The sequence below is a fragment of the Cataglyphis hispanica genome, chromosome 3, assembly GCF_021464435.1.
Source record: "Cataglyphis hispanica isolate Lineage 1 chromosome 3, ULB_Chis1_1.0, whole genome shotgun sequence".
NCBI classification, from domain to species: domain Eukaryota; kingdom Metazoa; phylum Arthropoda; class Insecta; order Hymenoptera; family Formicidae; genus Cataglyphis; species Cataglyphis hispanica.
Window position 1 is genome coordinate 12,119,708 of NC_065956.1, and position 17,885 is coordinate 12,137,592.

A 17,885-nucleotide genomic window follows, 5' to 3' on the forward strand; every position below is an offset into this window, starting at 1 on the left:
AAATTATAATCATAATTTTAATGCAGAAACTATTATAAAACAATTACTATAAAAGCTATTACAATAATAATAATATCAAAAAATTGTACAAATTAAAAATAAAAATATATTAATACAAAATAATTGTTTTAATTTCCTTCAAAAATAATGATATTAAAAAGTTGTCAATTAAAAAATTTATTCATTTAAAATTTAAACATATATATATATATATATATATATATATATATATATATATACTTCTTTTTTTATATCAAATATTAAAAAAAATATACCTAACATATTGCAATGTAATATTTATAATAAAAATTCATCCAAAATGTGAATAATTATATACATTTCAATAACAATATGCATATATATTTTTATTTTCAGTTGCAATTTTTTGATATCATTATTTGTATAGGATAGTTCTTTAGTAATGCATACAAATCAAATATGTTTTCACTTTTTTATTTTATACTATAAATGTCAATGTAAGATACTCGCGATTAAAGTGTAACCGAACAGAAATGCATATTAAAAAAATTTGTAAATGGTGGGAAAATTGAGAATTTTAACGATGCCGAGATTATCGCAAAAAGAAAATATGATGACCATGAGTTTTCAAAAATAAACAATTTCATGTGATATTGACGACCAATAACAGTCAGGCGAATAGACGCTTTAACATTCTGCAAGGATATTGTTTATATCCTTCTGTGGTCATATGTTTATTATTGTCGTGCGATATCACGTATGTATAGCAAGCAGCGAGACAATGACTTGGATCGACAAACTGGTAAAATTGAAAAATTAATATCATAGAATCAATTATTTCAGTATTTTCGTAAGTACTAAGCCTTTCTTCAATGTTTCGTATAAGCAATTAGTTTAAATTATGTCCTAACATTTGATAGAATAAAATCATTAGTATGTGATAATTTTTTTCTACATCGAATTCATGCTTGAAGTTCTGAAGGTGATACACAGACGCTTGAAAACAAAATCAATTATCTATGCAAGATATAGATTGTCTTAAATTGTATCATATTAATCAAGAGTATTTATTATAATGTTTCTTTGTAAAATTATATTTGGCTTTAGTTCTTCGTTAATAAGAAATTCAAGAGAAAAATACCAACTATGCTAAAAACAAACGAGAAACATTAATCGTTTCATGCTATGACTTATAGAATTTTTATAGTCGTTATAACGTTTCAATAGCAAATACGAATATTTTAGTCTTTGAATAATTTCAGATTTATTCAGAAAGAAAATTTATATTGTTATTAAGTTTCAAATATTTTAATTTCATTTCATAAATACTTTTTAAATCCATCTATGCGTTGTACTAAAAATTTATTATATATATGTGTGTGTGTATATACAGACATGTTGATATACATCATTAATTAAAAAAATTATATTATACTATACTTTTTTCTTTAACATTTTTAATAATAAGATTTTTTTATCATTCTTAATAATTTTTATTATTTTTCTCATTTTACCATAAGTGTCTCTCTCAATTTGATAATTCGTTATAAACTTTATCTTCTCTTTTGCTTACAATCTGCTATCGAGCAATTATAACAAGATTCTGATACATTCAATATGTTTTTCTTTTTGGATAATCAATACAACACGCAATTAATAATAGAAGCCATACAGAAGAAAAAGATTGAATAAAGAAAATTTCTATCTTTCAAATATTATTAAAATTTGGAAAAGAAACGCTAAACAAGTATCCACGATGTGTTTTGCTAGGATAATGCAAATCATAAAGCGAATATTCAAGTCATCATATTTATATGTAGTTTTTGCTTTTATTATATATATATCAGGTAAGAGAATATAAATCAAACAATAATGGAATTAGATTAATTTCATTTATGTTTATATTTTATAATAAAAAACAAACTAAATATTAATAAATATACATATATATATATATATATATATATATATATATATATATATATATATACGTATATATATATATATATATATATATACGTATATATTGTAGACTTTGTCAATAAATTGAATTACTAAAATTAATTTTTATAAAAGTGATTAATTTAATAATAATAAACTATTGTTTTATTATTATAAAATTATTATTAAATGATATTAAATTTTTTTATTACATTTATCACATTCTTTTATGAGATAAAAAAATAAATATTGTCAATAAAATAAAAGACAATTATTAATTATTAAATTGAAATATACATATTAAAAAAATTATTTTTAGTTTATATGATATTAGAAGTGATCACAGATAAATATACTCCAATAAATGAAAAAAACGATGAAAACAATAATAAATGGGTATTAAATTTGAATTATAAAAAAGGAGAAACAGTACCCACAAAAAGTTCTGAAAATTTAAATACTTTCCTTATACGTATGCCCATAACTGGTATATTGCTGACAATAACATGTGTAGTTCTGTTATTAATGATTTATTATTTATGCAGGTAAAGTTTATATTAGATACTTTTAATATTAATGCAAATATTTTTATACTTCATTAATTTATATATACACATTATTATTTTATATAACTAATTCTAATGATTTGATTATAATTAAAAATCAAAATATGCAACAATTTAAAAGACCTTTTATAACTCTCTTAATATGTATTTGCATTCATTATTTTTATTATTACAAAAACAAATAATAATGATAATAATTGTAAAAACAATAAAATTTTTAAATTAGAAAAAATAATATCATAAATCTAATAGTATTAATTAAAATAAAATTATAATTTCTAACTTAAAATGATCTAAATTATAATAAATATATTGTTGGATTCATGCATCTTAGCGTATATATAGTATATATAGTGCGATCGTGAAATGCATGTTGTATACGAATGCGTTCAACATATATATATATTTATATATATATATATATATATATATATATATATATATATATGTTGTATGCATTATAGAGAGAGAGAGAGAGAGAGAAAGAAAAGTAATTTTTTTATTTAAATTCATAATGTTAATAAAAACAAGTCATCTTCTTTAATAATATTAAAATAAATATAACTATGATATTGATATCAATATTTGAATTTTTTAAATCTAATGCTACGTTGCCTCATGTTAATAGTTCCGAAAAAAATTCAAATAAATATAATATATCATAATGGCGAATTTTATATTCATTTTACTACAATTAATAATTAATACTAATTGCCATGTTAAAATTTTGATTAATTTTTTATGAGCATTTGTATTGAAAACATTTTTCTTAGATTGTTTACAAGTTTTAATTATTACATAGAAAATGTTATAAGACTGTCTATCCCACTGACTATGATATCGAAGCTCATGATATCGAAGATCCTGATATCGATAATGCGGATTTCGTTAGACGAAATGTGCCAGTCCATTTTCAAAATAACAGAGTTGTGTTTCGATTGGGGAGAGAACACGTAAGTAAAATATTTACAATCTATTAAAAATAGAATATATCGATATTCAAATCGGTGCAAATTTTTAAAATACAAAAGTAATGTAAATGTACACACACATACAAATATCGACATACTAAATGTTTCAAAAATACATGGTCAAATTTTAGAAAAAAAATTCTCTTCTTATCATACAGATAAAGAAATTCATATACCTAACGTGAATTCCTAAACGTTTTATTTTTGAAAACCTGTTTTGATTACAGTAGAATGACAAAAATATTTCGTTAAAGGGAGATAATAAATATAATATTTTTTTTCAATAAACGTTTGTCTCATCAACGTTTTATCGACGATCTCGTCAAAAATATTTAAAAATTTTCATAGTATTTCGAATTTTGTGACAGAAACCAATGATACAAATTCTTTCCAAATAGCAATAAAAGCATTAGCGCAAAAGCCTTAAAATATCCTTGCAAATATAAACCTAGAGATTTTAAATTGACAAATGTAAATATTGTTGATAAGAACAAAAGAATATCATATTCTGCAAACTTTCTAACAAAATATTTTTGTCAAACTCTATCGTTAAAATATTTATAATTTGAAAAAAACATCATTTTTCTATCGCTAATGATTATATACATGTGTACACACACATGCACACACACACATACAAGCTATTATCATTATTAATAATATTAATAATATCTTTAATTTTGCAGTCCTTAGACGAAGAACGTTTTTAATGTTTTACGCAATTTACATAACTATGATATTAATATGGTCTTTTAACGGTATATGATGCTCGACTCTGTACTTCAAACTCGCCAGACAACGCATATGTTGTTACGCATAATAATACTAAGTAATAATAAGACTAATTTTTAATAAATATATTTTTTAATAAATGTAGTATGCATGCAACGACAACAAGAAAAATATTGCAAACATAAATAATTTTAACTTAAAGTGAATTTTTAAAAAATTCATGTATTAAAACATTTGTAAATTTTAAAAATTTCATAACATTAGGAGAACTAATTTATTTTATATAGCTATTTTTTAAGAAAATATTATTTGATATACACATAAATATATATATATATATATATATATATATATATATATATATATATACACATATATAAATATTTATAAATAATTATAAATAACGTATTTAAAAATTTAAAAATATATATTTAAATTTTAAATTAAGGAAAATTATTTTGTAATGCATTATAACTTTCTACACATTATATTTAAAGTAAAATTATTTATTTATTATCAAACTGATTTTCATAATATTGAAACTTTTGAGAAAGTTGACGATCGTTAATAAATTACAAAATGGAAATGTAATTGAAGATTATATTTGCATGCGTTTTTCTTCCTAAAGCTTGACACATTTATGGTATAACATAGTGTAATACTGTAAACTTAATATTTTTTGTAAAATTTATAATCATCTATTTGTATAATTAATTGTAATCAAACATTTTTTATAAAAATGTGATCACATCAGTTTTGTTAAAAATAATATTTCTCTCTTTGATCCGTAAACCAGCAAAATTGTCCAATATTATAATACATAGTCTACTTTCTTGTTTTTGTAATTGTGTCAATATTAACGCATAATCTACTGGCAAACTTCTTGTAATTGCGCTTAAATTTAGATTTAGATTTAGATTATATATCTTTTGTTATTGTTTGTCAATATCACTCTGATTTTAAATATTGCTAACTAACTTTATTATATATATTGTGTAAATATTATATATAATACAGCAAAAACTGATTTTAACAAATTGATGAAAAGAAGATAATAGATTATAATATATAGATCCAAATTATTTATTAATATTCTTTTAACTAAAATTTTAAACTTAAGTTTCATTAGTATCAATCTACTCAAAATTAGTTACTAATATTATAATATCAAATAGAAATTAATTTATAATATTATTATTTATATAATGTAATATAATATTATAAATAAATAAATGACAAACAATAAATCTTTTAACTTAACAATGATTGTAAATTCGACATTTGATACAAAAATGTTTGATTATATTTAATTACTAGAATTAATTAAAATATGTGTTTTTTTATCTATTATTATACTTAGCAATATTGATACTAATTGATTATATGTGATTCGTATATATAAATATGCGTATTGTTAATATCTTATGTTTTGTATTAATTTCAATATACATTATAAATATATCAATTTGTATATTCATTAAAAACAAAATTCCCCAAAAAGAAGCGCATCAAATATTCCGAATTTTTGCGTCAAGAAAAGATTGATCAATTGTCAAAATTGATAAAGAAATGAAATATTGAAGCACGAGATAATTACTTAAAATCATTTTCTATTGTAAGACATAAAATAAAAATTCTTCGATTTCTTAGAGAATATTTAAATTAATCACTTCGAAATTATTCAATGCAGGATGAGAGACTGAACACTGAAAAAAAAATTTTTGGTTTGTGACTATAAATGCATAGTAAAATTATATATTGTGATAGGCATTCTTAATTTTATAGTTATTATTACTTTAATATTAAAAATAACCTTGTATGCATAATTATCTAAAAATTTTGCTGTAAATTATAATAATTTGAAATTATGTAGTAAAATGTCAAGTAACAAATAATAAATTAAATAAACATTTTTATATAATAATAACAATTATAATTATAATAAAATTTATATTAAATTATATGTGACTATACTTTTGGCATCCCTTTACTATTTACTGCTAATAACAATTAAAAATAAATAAGAAACAATAACTAAAAATATACTTTTTTATGAAATTTATATTTTTAATAGCTATATTTTAATAGTCTGTTTGACTGCATTTCTAGCTACAAATTTGCTAAAGATATTTTAAAAACTATAAAGGAAGAATTGCTGTAAAAGTAATCATGTACGCAATGATCGACAGAACCAGTGTAATAGTATTTTTGTAATTACGGTTATAAATAGTTTAGATTTATATTATATATACTAAACGTATTTTTGATAAATTATATACTGTAAATAATTAAATTTTTGCACACAATATATATTTTAAATTATAATTATAATTCTAATTCATTGTTACAAAACTATTACGAAACAATTATTATAAACAAATTATTATAAATTATTGTAAAAAGCTATAAAAATAATGATATCTAAAAATTTTGTCCATTGCAAATAAAAATTTATAAAAATATATTATTAACACAAAGTTATATACAAAATAATTGTTTCAATTTCATACAAAATTAATGATATTAAAAAAATTAAAAATTTATACTAAATAATTTATATATTTTTTTCTGTAGCCAATATTAAAAGAAAAAAAACATATCTAATATTGCAAAATAATATTCATTATAAAAAATCATTCAAAAAATAAATAATTATGTACATTCCAATAACCATGTATTCATATTTTTATTTTCAGTTGATATAATTTTCTGATATCATTATTTTTGTAACATAGTTTTCTATAATAATACATACATTTTTCATAATTGGTGTGTCAATGGCTAAGTTACATTAAATATAACTTTTTAAGGATTACCTAATACAAATAAGTGCAAGAAATCGAATATGTTTTCACTTGTTTATTTTATACTATAAATGTCAATGTAAAATACTCGCGATTAAAGTGCAACCGAACAGAAATGCATATTAAAAAAATTTGTAAAATTTGAAAAAATTGAAAATTTTAACGATGCCGCAAATTATCGCAAAAAAAATATGATGATTCATGAGGTTTCAAAAATAAACAATTTCATGTGATATTGACAACCAATAACAGTCAGGCGAATAGACGCTTTAACATTCTGCAGGGATATTGTTTATATTTTTCAGTAGTCATATGCTTATCATTGTCGTGAGCTGTCACGTATGTATAGCAAACAGCGAGAGAACGTTTTGGTTCGACAAACTGGTAAAATTGAGAAATTAATATCATAAAACCAATTATTTTAGTATCTTCGTAAGTGCTGAGTCTTTCTTCGGTATTTCGTATATGCGATTAGTTTAAAATATGTCCTAAGATTCAATAGAATAAAATCAGCAATATGTGATTATTGTGATTTTTTGTATGTCAAATTCATGCTTGAAGTTCTGAAGATGATACACAGACGCTTGAAAACAAAATCAATTATCTATGCAAGATATAGATTGTCTTAAATTGTATCATATTAATAAAGAATATTTATTACAATGTTTCTTTGTAAAATTATATTTGGCTTTAGTTCTTCGTTAATAAGAAATTCAAGAGAAAAATACCAACTATGCTAAAAACAAACGAGAAACATTAATCGTTTCATGCTATGACTTATAGAATTTTTATAGTCGCTATAACGTTTCAATAGCAAATACGAATATTTTAGTCTTTGAATAATTTCAGATTTATTCAGAAAGAAAATTTATATTGTTAATAAGTTTCAAATATTTAAATTTCATTTATAAATACTTTTTAAATCCATCTATGCCTTGTACTAAAAATTTATTATATATATGTGTGTATATATACAGACATGTTGATATACATTATTAATTAAAAAAATTATATTATACTATATTTTTTTCTTTAACATTTTTAATAAGTTTTTTTTCATTCTTAATAATTTTTATTATTTTTCTCATTTTACCATAATGTCTCTCTCAATTTGATAATTCGTTATAAACTTTATCTTCTCTTTTGCTTACAATATCTGTGCTATCGAGCAATTATAACAAGATTCTGACACATTCAATATGTTTTTCTTTTTGGATAATCAACACAACATGCTATTAATAATAGAAGCCATATAGAAGAAACAGATTGAATAAAGAAAATTTCTATCTTTCAAATATTATTAAAATTTGGAAAAGAAACGCTAAACAAGTATCCACGTGTTTTGCTAGGATAATGCAAATCATAAAGCGAATATTCAAGTCATCATATTTATATGTAGTTTTTGCTTTTATTATATATATATCAGGTAAGAGAATATAAATCAAACAATAATGGAATTAGATTAATTTCATTTATGTTTATATTTTATAATAAAAAAAACAAACTAAATATTAATAAATATACATATATATATATATATATATATATATATATATATATATATATATACGTATATATTGTAGACTTTAATTGTCAATAAATTAAATTATTAAAATTATTTTTATAAAAGTGATTAATTTAATAATAATAAACTATTGTTTTATTATTATAAAATTATTATTAAATATTAAATTTTTTATTATATTTATCACATTCTTTTTATGAGATAAAAAAATAAATATTGTCAATAAATTAAAAGATAATTATTAATTATTAAATTGAAATATACATATTAAAAAAAAAAAATTATTTTTTAGTTTATATGATATTAGGAATGATTAGAAATAAATATACTCCAATAAATGAAAAAAGCGATGAAAACAATAATAAATGGATATTTAATTTCAATTATAAAAAAAAGAGAGAAACAGTACCCACAAAAAGTTTTGAAGATTTAAATACTTTCCATATACGTATAAACACCCTAAGCTTTCTAGTGCCGACAATAATAACTGTAATTCTGTTATTATTGATGTGTTATTTATGCAGGTAAAGTTTATATTAGATACTTTTAATATTAATGCATATATTTTTATATTTTATATTAATTTATATATACACATTATTATTTTATATAATTAATTCTAATGATTTGATTATAATTAAAAATCAAAATATGGAACAATTTAAAAGACCTTTTATAACTCTCTTAATATGTATTTGCATTCATTATTTTTATTATTACAAAAACAAATAATAATGATAATAATTGTAAAAACAATAAAATTTTTAAATTAGAAAAATAATATCATAAATCTAATATTATTAATTCAAATAAAAATATAATTTCTAATTTAAAATTAGCTAAATTATAATAAATATAATGTTCATGCATCTTAGCGTACATATATAGCATATATATAGCGCGATCGTGAAATGTATATGCATGTTGTGTACGAATGCGTACAACATATATATATATATATATATATATATATATATATATATATATATATATATATATATATAGAGGGAGAGAGAGAGAGAGAGAAATTATTTTTTTATTTAAATTCATAATGTTAATAAAAACAGGTCATCTTCTTCAATGATATTAAAATGAATATAACTATGATATTGATATCAATATTTGAATTTTTTAAACCTAATCCTACGTTGCCTCATGTTAATAGTTCCGAAAAAGATTCAAATAAATATAATATATTATAATGGTGAATTTTATATTCATTTTACTACAATTAATAATTAATACTAATCGCCATGTTAACAATTTTGATTAATTTCTTATGAGCATTTTTATTGAAAACATTTTTCAAAGATTGTTTACGATTTTTAATTATTACAGAAAATATTATAAGACTGTCTATCCCACTAACCGTGATCCCCCAACACGTGATATCGAAGATCCTGATATCGATAATGCAAATTTAGCTGGAGTCAATGCGGTCCATTTTCAAAATAACAGAGTTGTGTTAGGATCGAGGAGAGAATCCGTAAGTAAAATATTTAAAATCTATTAAAAATAGAATATATCGATATTCAAATCGGTGCAATTTTTTAAAATACAAAAGTAATAAATATACACACATATACAAATATCGAAATACAAAATATTTCAAAAATACATAGTTAAAGTTTAGAAAAATATTCTTTTCTTATCTATCATATAGATAAAAAAATTCATATAAATATGAATTCATAAACGTTTTATTTTTGAAAATCTGTTTTGGTTACGGTAGAGTATAGCAAAAACATTTCGTTAAAGGAAGATAAACATAATGCTTTTTTCTTTCAATAAACGTTTGTCTCATCTCAACGTTTTATCGACGATCTCGTCAAAAAATTTAAAAATTCTTAGAGTATTTCAAATTTTGTGATAAAAATCAATGATACAAATTTTTTCCAAATAACAATAAAAGCATTAGCACAAAAAGGGTTAATATGTCCTTGTAAATAAAAACCTAGAGATTTTAAATTGACAAATGTAAATATTGATAAGAACAAAAGAAAATCATATTCTGCAAACTTTCTAACGAAATATTTTTGTCAAACTCTATCGTAAAAATAATTATAATTTGAAAAAAACATCATTTTTCTATCGCTAATAAATATATACATGTGTACACACACATACACATACACACACATACAAGTTATTATCGTTATTAATAATATTAATAATATCTTTAATTTTGCAGTCCTCAGACGAAGAAGTTTAACATTAATGTATTACGCAATTTACATAATTACGATATTAATATGGTCTTTTAACGGTATATGATGCTCGATTCTGTACTTCAAACTCGCTAGACAACGCATATGTTGTTACGCATGACTAATTTTTAATAAATATATTTTTTAATAAATGTAGTATGCATGCAACGACAACAAGAAAAATATTGCAAACATAAATAATTTTAACTTAAAGTCAATTTTTAAGAAATTCATGTATTAAAACAATTGTAAATTTTAAAAATTTCATAACATTAAGAGAACTAAGTTATTTTATATAGCTATTTTTTTAAGAAAATATTATTTGATATACACATACATATATATATATATATATATATATATATATATATATATATATATATATATATATATATATATATATATATATATATATATATATATATATATATACATATATAAATATTTATAAATAATTATAAATAACGTATTTAAAAATTTAAAAATATATATTTAAATTTTCAATTAAGGAAAATTATTTTGTAATGCATTATAACTTTCTACACATTATATTTAAAGTAAAATTATTTATTTATTATCAAACTGATTTTCATAATATTGAAACTTTTGAGAAAGTTGACGATCGTTAATAAATTACAAAATGGAAATGTAATTGAAGATTATGTTTGCATGCATTTTTCTTCCTAAAGCTTGACACATTTATGGTATAATATAGTAATACTGTAAACTTATTATTTTTTGTAAAATGTATAATCTATTTGTAGAATTAATTATAACCAAACATTTTTTATAAAAAAGCCGTGATCACATAATTTCTATTAAAAATAATATTTCTCTCTTTGTTTCATAAGCCAGCAAAGTTGTCTAATATTATAATGCATAGTCTACTTTCAAGTTTTTGTAGTTATACCAATATTAACGCATAATCCACTTGCAAGTTTCTTGTAATTGCGTTTAAATTAAGATTTAGATTTAAATTGTATATCTTTTGTTATTATTTGTCAACATCTAATTTTAACTTCACTAATTAATTTTAGTTTTTGTTTTATTATATGTAAATATTACATATAATATAGCAAAAACTGATTTTAACAAATTGATAAAAAGAAGATAATAGATCATAATGTATAGATGCAAATTATTTATTAATATTTTTTTAACTGAAAGATTTAAACTTAAATTTCATTAATATCATTCTACTCAAAATTAGTTACTAATATTATAATATGTAATAGAAATTACATGTGTCAGTTTAATTATAAATAATTACGTTGTTAAAATCAGTTATTTAAATAATTAAACTTATTTATTAAAAGCTTTCTTTTATTTGTAAATTTTAAGATGTACAAAATTGTGTAATTTTGATATATTAAAAATAATTCATGTAGTGCTAATAAATAAAAAAAAATAAGTGATTGCAAACAATGTGATGACATATTTTTCTTCGTTTCTTATATAATTATTTTTGTAAAATTATTATTACACAATTTTGTTTTTCTTAAAAAATAGAAATATGAAAACAACTTTACGATTGTTATGATTATCATAACGTTATTTACTAGTTAAATAACTTTAAAGTTTAAAATTATTTACTAGTTATATTATCAAGAGAAAGATTGCCATATGTAATAATTGTAAATCTTTTGTTATTATTTGTCAACATCTAATTTTAACTTCAATAACTAATTTTAGTTTTTGTTTTATTATGTGTAAATATTACATATAATATAGCAAAAACTGATTTTAACAAATTGATAAAAAGAAGATAATAGATTATAATATATAGATGCAAATTATTTATTAATATTCTTTTAACTAAAAATTTTAAACTTAAGCTTCATTAGTATCAATCTACTCAAAATTAGTTACTAATATTATAATATCAGATAGAAATTAATTTATAATATTATTATTTATATAATGTAATATAATATTATAAATAAATAAATGACAAACAATAAATCTTTTAACTTAACAATGATTGTAAATTCGACATTTGATACAAAAATGTTTGATTATATTTAATTACTAGAATTAATTAAAATATATGTTTTTTTATCTATTATTATACTTAGCAATATTGATACTAATTGATTATATGTGATTCGTATATATAAATATGCGTATTGTTAATATCTTATGTTTTGTATTTATTTCAATATACATTATAAATATATCAATTTGTATATTCATTAAAAACAAAATTCCCCAAAAAGAAGCGCATCAAATATTCCGAATTTTTGCGTCAAGAAAAGATTGATTAATTGTCAAAATTGATAGAGAAATCAAATATTGATGCACGAGATAATTACTTAAAATCATTTTCTATTGTAAGACATAAAATAAAAATTCTTCGATTTCTTAGAGAATATCTAAATTAATCACTTAGCCATTATTCAATGCGAGATCGGAAACTATTTCTCGCGATTAAAGTATTGCTCGACAAAAGTATACATTAAAAAAATCTATAAATGACGAAAAAGCAAAATTTAAACATGTATCGAGATTCCCTAAAAAGAATATGATGAGCATTCAAAAATAAATAATTTCGTATGATACTGACAATCAATAAGGGTATAAGCGAATGGACACTTTAACATTCTGCAAGGATATTGTTTATATTTTTCAGTAGTCATATGCTTATCATTATCGTGAGCTGTCATGTATGTATAGCAAGCAGCGAGACAATGACTTGGATTGACAAACTGGTAAAATTGAAAAATTAATATCATAAAATCAATTATTTCAGTATTTTCGTAAGTACTAAGCCTTTCTTCAATGTTTCGTATAAGCAATTAGTTTAAATTATGTCCTAACATTTGATAGAATAAAATCATCAGTATGTGATCATTTTTTTCTACATCGAATTCATGCTTGAAGTTCTGAAGATTGACCGACACACAGACGCTTCAAAATAAAATCAATTATACAAAGTACAAATTATCTTAAATTGTGTCACATTCAGAATGTTTCATAACGTTTTTTTATAATACTATAATTGACTTCAGTGTTTTATTAATAAGAAAGAACAAAATCAAGAGAAAAATACCAGCTTTGGCTCAAGAGCAACGCAGAGACGTTGATAATTTTATGCTACAATCTTATAACTTTCATAGTCGTTATTTACAAAGTTTTAATAGCAAATAAAAATATTTACTAAATATTTTTTAAATGATTTCATATTTCACATCTAAAAAAAAAGTATTTATGTTGTTATTAAGTTTCAAGTATTTTAATTCCATTTATAAATAATTTTTTAAAGCTATCTATGCTTTATACTAAAAATTTATATATATACTTGTTGTTATACATCAATTAAAACCAAATTATATTTTTTTTTTAACATCTTTAATCACAAAGTTTTTAGTTTTTTTTAGCATTCATTTTACTATTCTTATTAATTTTTATTATTTTTCTCATTTTACCATAAATGTCTCTCTTAATTTAATAATAACTCGTTATAAAGTTTATCATATCTATTTTGCTTAAAATATTTATGCTATCGAAAAGGCATAACAAGATTCTGATTGACATTCAGTAATTTTCTTTTTTTTCAAACATTCAATAATGTGTCATTGATCATCAATGTGCTATTAATAAAAAAGCCAAATAGAGAGAAAAGATTGGATAAAGAGAATTGCAATACATTGAACTTTATTAAAATTTAGAAGAGAAGCGCTAAACAAGTATTCATAATGTGTTCACCTAGGATGATGCAAAACATGAAGAAAATATTTCAAACATGTTTATTTAGGTGCTTTGATTTCTATTTGATGCATATTAGGTAAGATAATATATATCATATAATAATATAATTTTTGATTCTTTTAGTTTATGTTTATACTTTATAATCAAAAAGCAAACATAAATAATGGAACTTAATGATTGTGTGCATATCTATTACTTTTTTTTCTTATCCAAAGTAAATGTTATATATATATAAATTCTGAATCTGAAAAAAGTAATATATAATGCATTCTTAATACATACATATATCTGATTTACTAATAATGTGTATATATGTATTTGATTGTGTAAATTTTAACTGTCAATAAATAATTAATCTAATAATAAGCTTAAATGTTATTATTATAAAATTATTAATATAATTTTATAATAATAACATTTAAGTTTATTATTAGATTAATTTTAATAATAAATATTATTAAATTTTATTATTGCTTCTTTATGTAAGAAAAAGAAACTAATTAAAATTGATAAAATGATGAATGTAGTTATCAGTTTTATGAATTAAAATATGTATATATCAAAAAGAATAATTTTTCAATTTATTTGATGTTAGCACCGATCAATAATATCCATACTGCAATAATTGAAAAAAAAGGACGCAATAATAAGTGGATATATACTTTGGATGATGAAAAGAGAGAACCGCCAGAATTTCCAAGATTTAACTAGTTCCAATTTATACTTCGACTTAAAGACTGCATTTCTTGCAAAGATGCCACTATTAATGTTACTGATAATAATCTGTTATTTCTTCGGGTAAACTTTATATTATATGTATACATCATATTAGATATTTTTAATATTAACGCATATTTTTTCATATTTATATATACAAATTATTTTTTGATAGCCAACTCTAATATTTTGAATAAAGCACAAAATATAGAAAAAAATTAAAATTTTTATTACTCTCTTATATTTACATTCACTAATTTTATTTTTAGAGAAACAAAATGAATAATGATAATAATTACATAAAAAAAAAAATTTAATTTAATTTAAAAAAATAAATAATAATATTTGAATTAGAAAAATAATATTATAAAATTATTAATGTCATATTATTACTTAACAAATAATTTTCATATTTAATACAAAATTATATCTAAATTATAGTAAATATATTATTAAATTTACTCATTTTTGCGTACATATATGTATATGCGCGATCATGTAATGAATGTTTGTTATGTATCCATACAATACTTATTTGTATCTATTAATGCAGTACAGGAAAAAGTTATTTTGATATAAATTCATAATTTTTATAAAAATAAATCCTCTTTTTTATGTTATTAGAATCAATATAACTATCATATGATATTAATGTCAATATTTGAATTTTTCAAACGTAATGCTATGCTGTATTATCATAAAAATTCTGGAAAAAATTCATATAAATATAATATGGCGAATTTTATATTTAATTGTAACCAGTAATTATTACTGATCGCTATGATGAAAGTTTTGATTCATCTTTTTTAAGCATTTTTATTATTAAAAACATTTTTTTAAAATTATTTACAGATTTTAATTGTTACAGAAAACTTATCAATGCTGCACACCGTAACAATTCAGCTACCAATAGGCACAATGTGGTCCATTATCAAAACGATAGAGTTATGTTGGAATTGGAAAACGTAAGTAAAATATCTACAGAATATTAATGCAGAGTTAATATCAAATCGATATAAATAAAAAATTATAAAAATAAAAATTTATAAAAATTATGAATTATATAACCGTGAATCTATGAATATTTCTTTCTTAAATATGTAAAATTTTGTTTACCAAGGTAAAGTGCCAAGAACATTTTGTTAAAAACATTTTTTTTCCAACAAACATTTGTCTCATCAATGTCTTATCCATGGTCTCGAAAAAAATGTCTATAAAATCCCAATTTATTTGAATTTTAAAATAGCAACAAAAATATTAGCACAACAACATTAAGATATTCTCGTAAATAAAAACCTAGCGATTAATCGATAGATGTAAATGTAGACAAGAGGAAGAAAATCATAACCAGCAAATTTTCCAACAGAATATTTTTGTCAAACTCTATTATAAACGAACTTATAATTTGGAAAAGCGTTTTTAAATTCATATGATTATATAGTTTTTCTTCATCTTAACAATAAGCAAAATATATTTTATTTTTTTGTTTTTCTATCGTAAAGGAATGTATGTGTGTACTCATAAAAATTATTATCATATTAATAATATCAATAATATCATTAATCTTGCAGGCGGCAGACGAAAATAATAATGTTTAATTCGAAAATATATTGATGTTTGACACATGGCATTTCATATAATTGTGATGTTAACAAGGTTTCTTAAGATATGAAGTAAGATATGAAACTCGATTCACAATTTCAAATTCCTAGACAACGTATATTTTGTTATGCATGATTAATTTTTAATAAATGTATTATATGAATAATGACAAAAAGAAAAACTGTAAATATAAATAATTTTAATTTTTCACAAAATTTTTAAAGAAAACTATCAAATTAAGAAAAATTAGTTTATTTTATACAGTTCTAATTTTTATGTATAAATATATAATATATAAAAAATGTTTATGAATAATTTACTATAGAGATTATACAAAGTTTAAATTGAAAAAATTATATATTTTCAAACGTATCATAAATATTTCTATAAACGCTATTTTAAAATAAAATTACTTAATTATTATTAAAATGATTTTAATAATATTAAAATATTTTAAAAAGTTGATGATTGTTAGTAAATTACAAAATAATGTAATTAAAAATTATGTTTGCACGTTTCTCTCCTTAAAACTTCAAACATTTATGGTACAATACTTTAAAATTATTATTTCTTATAAACTTTATAATCGTCTTTTTAAAATTAATTCTAATCAAACATTTTTTTATAAAAATACAATACAAATAGTTACAATAGTTTAGTTATAAGTAATATTATAAGTAATATTATATAATCGAATTTGTTTCATAAACCAGCAAAATTGTTCAATATTATAATATTCAATGGTTCATCTTTAAGCTAATTTATAATATTATATATATTATTATTTATATAATAAAATAAAGAAATAAGTAACAAACAATAAGCTTTAGATATAGATAATGTCTTCTGTTATTATTTCTCGAGATAACTGAACGATATGTATGTTTATTTCTCAAAAAATTTAGTTTTTGTTTAATATGTGTAAATATTGCATATATTATGATAAAAACTAATTTCAACAAATTGACAAGTAACAATAAATTATAACATATACATACAAATTATTTAATTGTTTTAAATACAAATTTTAAATACAAAATTTTGTTAAAGTCATCTATTCAAAATTAATTACTAACATCATAGTATTAATTAAAAACTATATATTTCTGCAATTATATACAAAATATTTAATC

The 17,885-nt window shown here is 20.3% G+C and overlaps 2 protein-coding genes across 3 annotated transcripts in view; one reads left to right on the top strand and one right to left on the bottom strand.

Annotated features, from left to right (window-relative positions):
• Window positions 1–17,885, bottom strand: part of LOC126859214 (protein outspread) — a 189,006-nt gene that overhangs the window by 105,324 nt on the left and 65,797 nt on the right.
• On the top strand, window positions 728–11,050 carry LOC126859298 (uncharacterized). Of its 2 annotated transcripts, none has more exons than XM_050610432.1 (5): window positions 728–781; window positions 1,643–1,826; window positions 8,811–9,042; window positions 9,857–10,004; window positions 10,710–11,050. In XM_050610432.1, the coding sequence occupies exons 1-5, from the start codon at window positions 761–763 to the stop codon at window positions 10,728–10,730; spliced, it is 606 nt and encodes a 201-aa protein (XP_050466389.1). In that variant the 5' UTR covers window positions 728–760; the 3' UTR covers window positions 10,731–11,050. The 2 variants fall into 2 exon arrangements, with proteins under 2 accessions (XP_050466389.1, XP_050466388.1); XM_050610431.1 differs by lacking the exons at window positions 8,811–9,042; window positions 9,857–10,004; window positions 10,710–11,050 and adding exons at window positions 2,240–2,465; window positions 3,289–3,439; window positions 4,144–4,497.

Excerpts from the sequence above, each read along its gene's own strand:
- LOC126859298 (XM_050610432.1), top strand. The coding sequence starts at position 761 with ATGACTTGGATCGACAAACTG. Across the intron at positions 1,827-8,810 it reads TTTTATTATATATATATCAG|TTTATATGATATTAGGAATG; the intron begins GTAAGAGAATAT and ends ATTATTTTTTAG. Across the intron at positions 10,005-10,709 it reads TAGGATCGAGGAGAGAATCC|TCCTCAGACGAAGAAGTTTA; the intron begins GTAAGTAAAATA and ends TTAATTTTGCAG.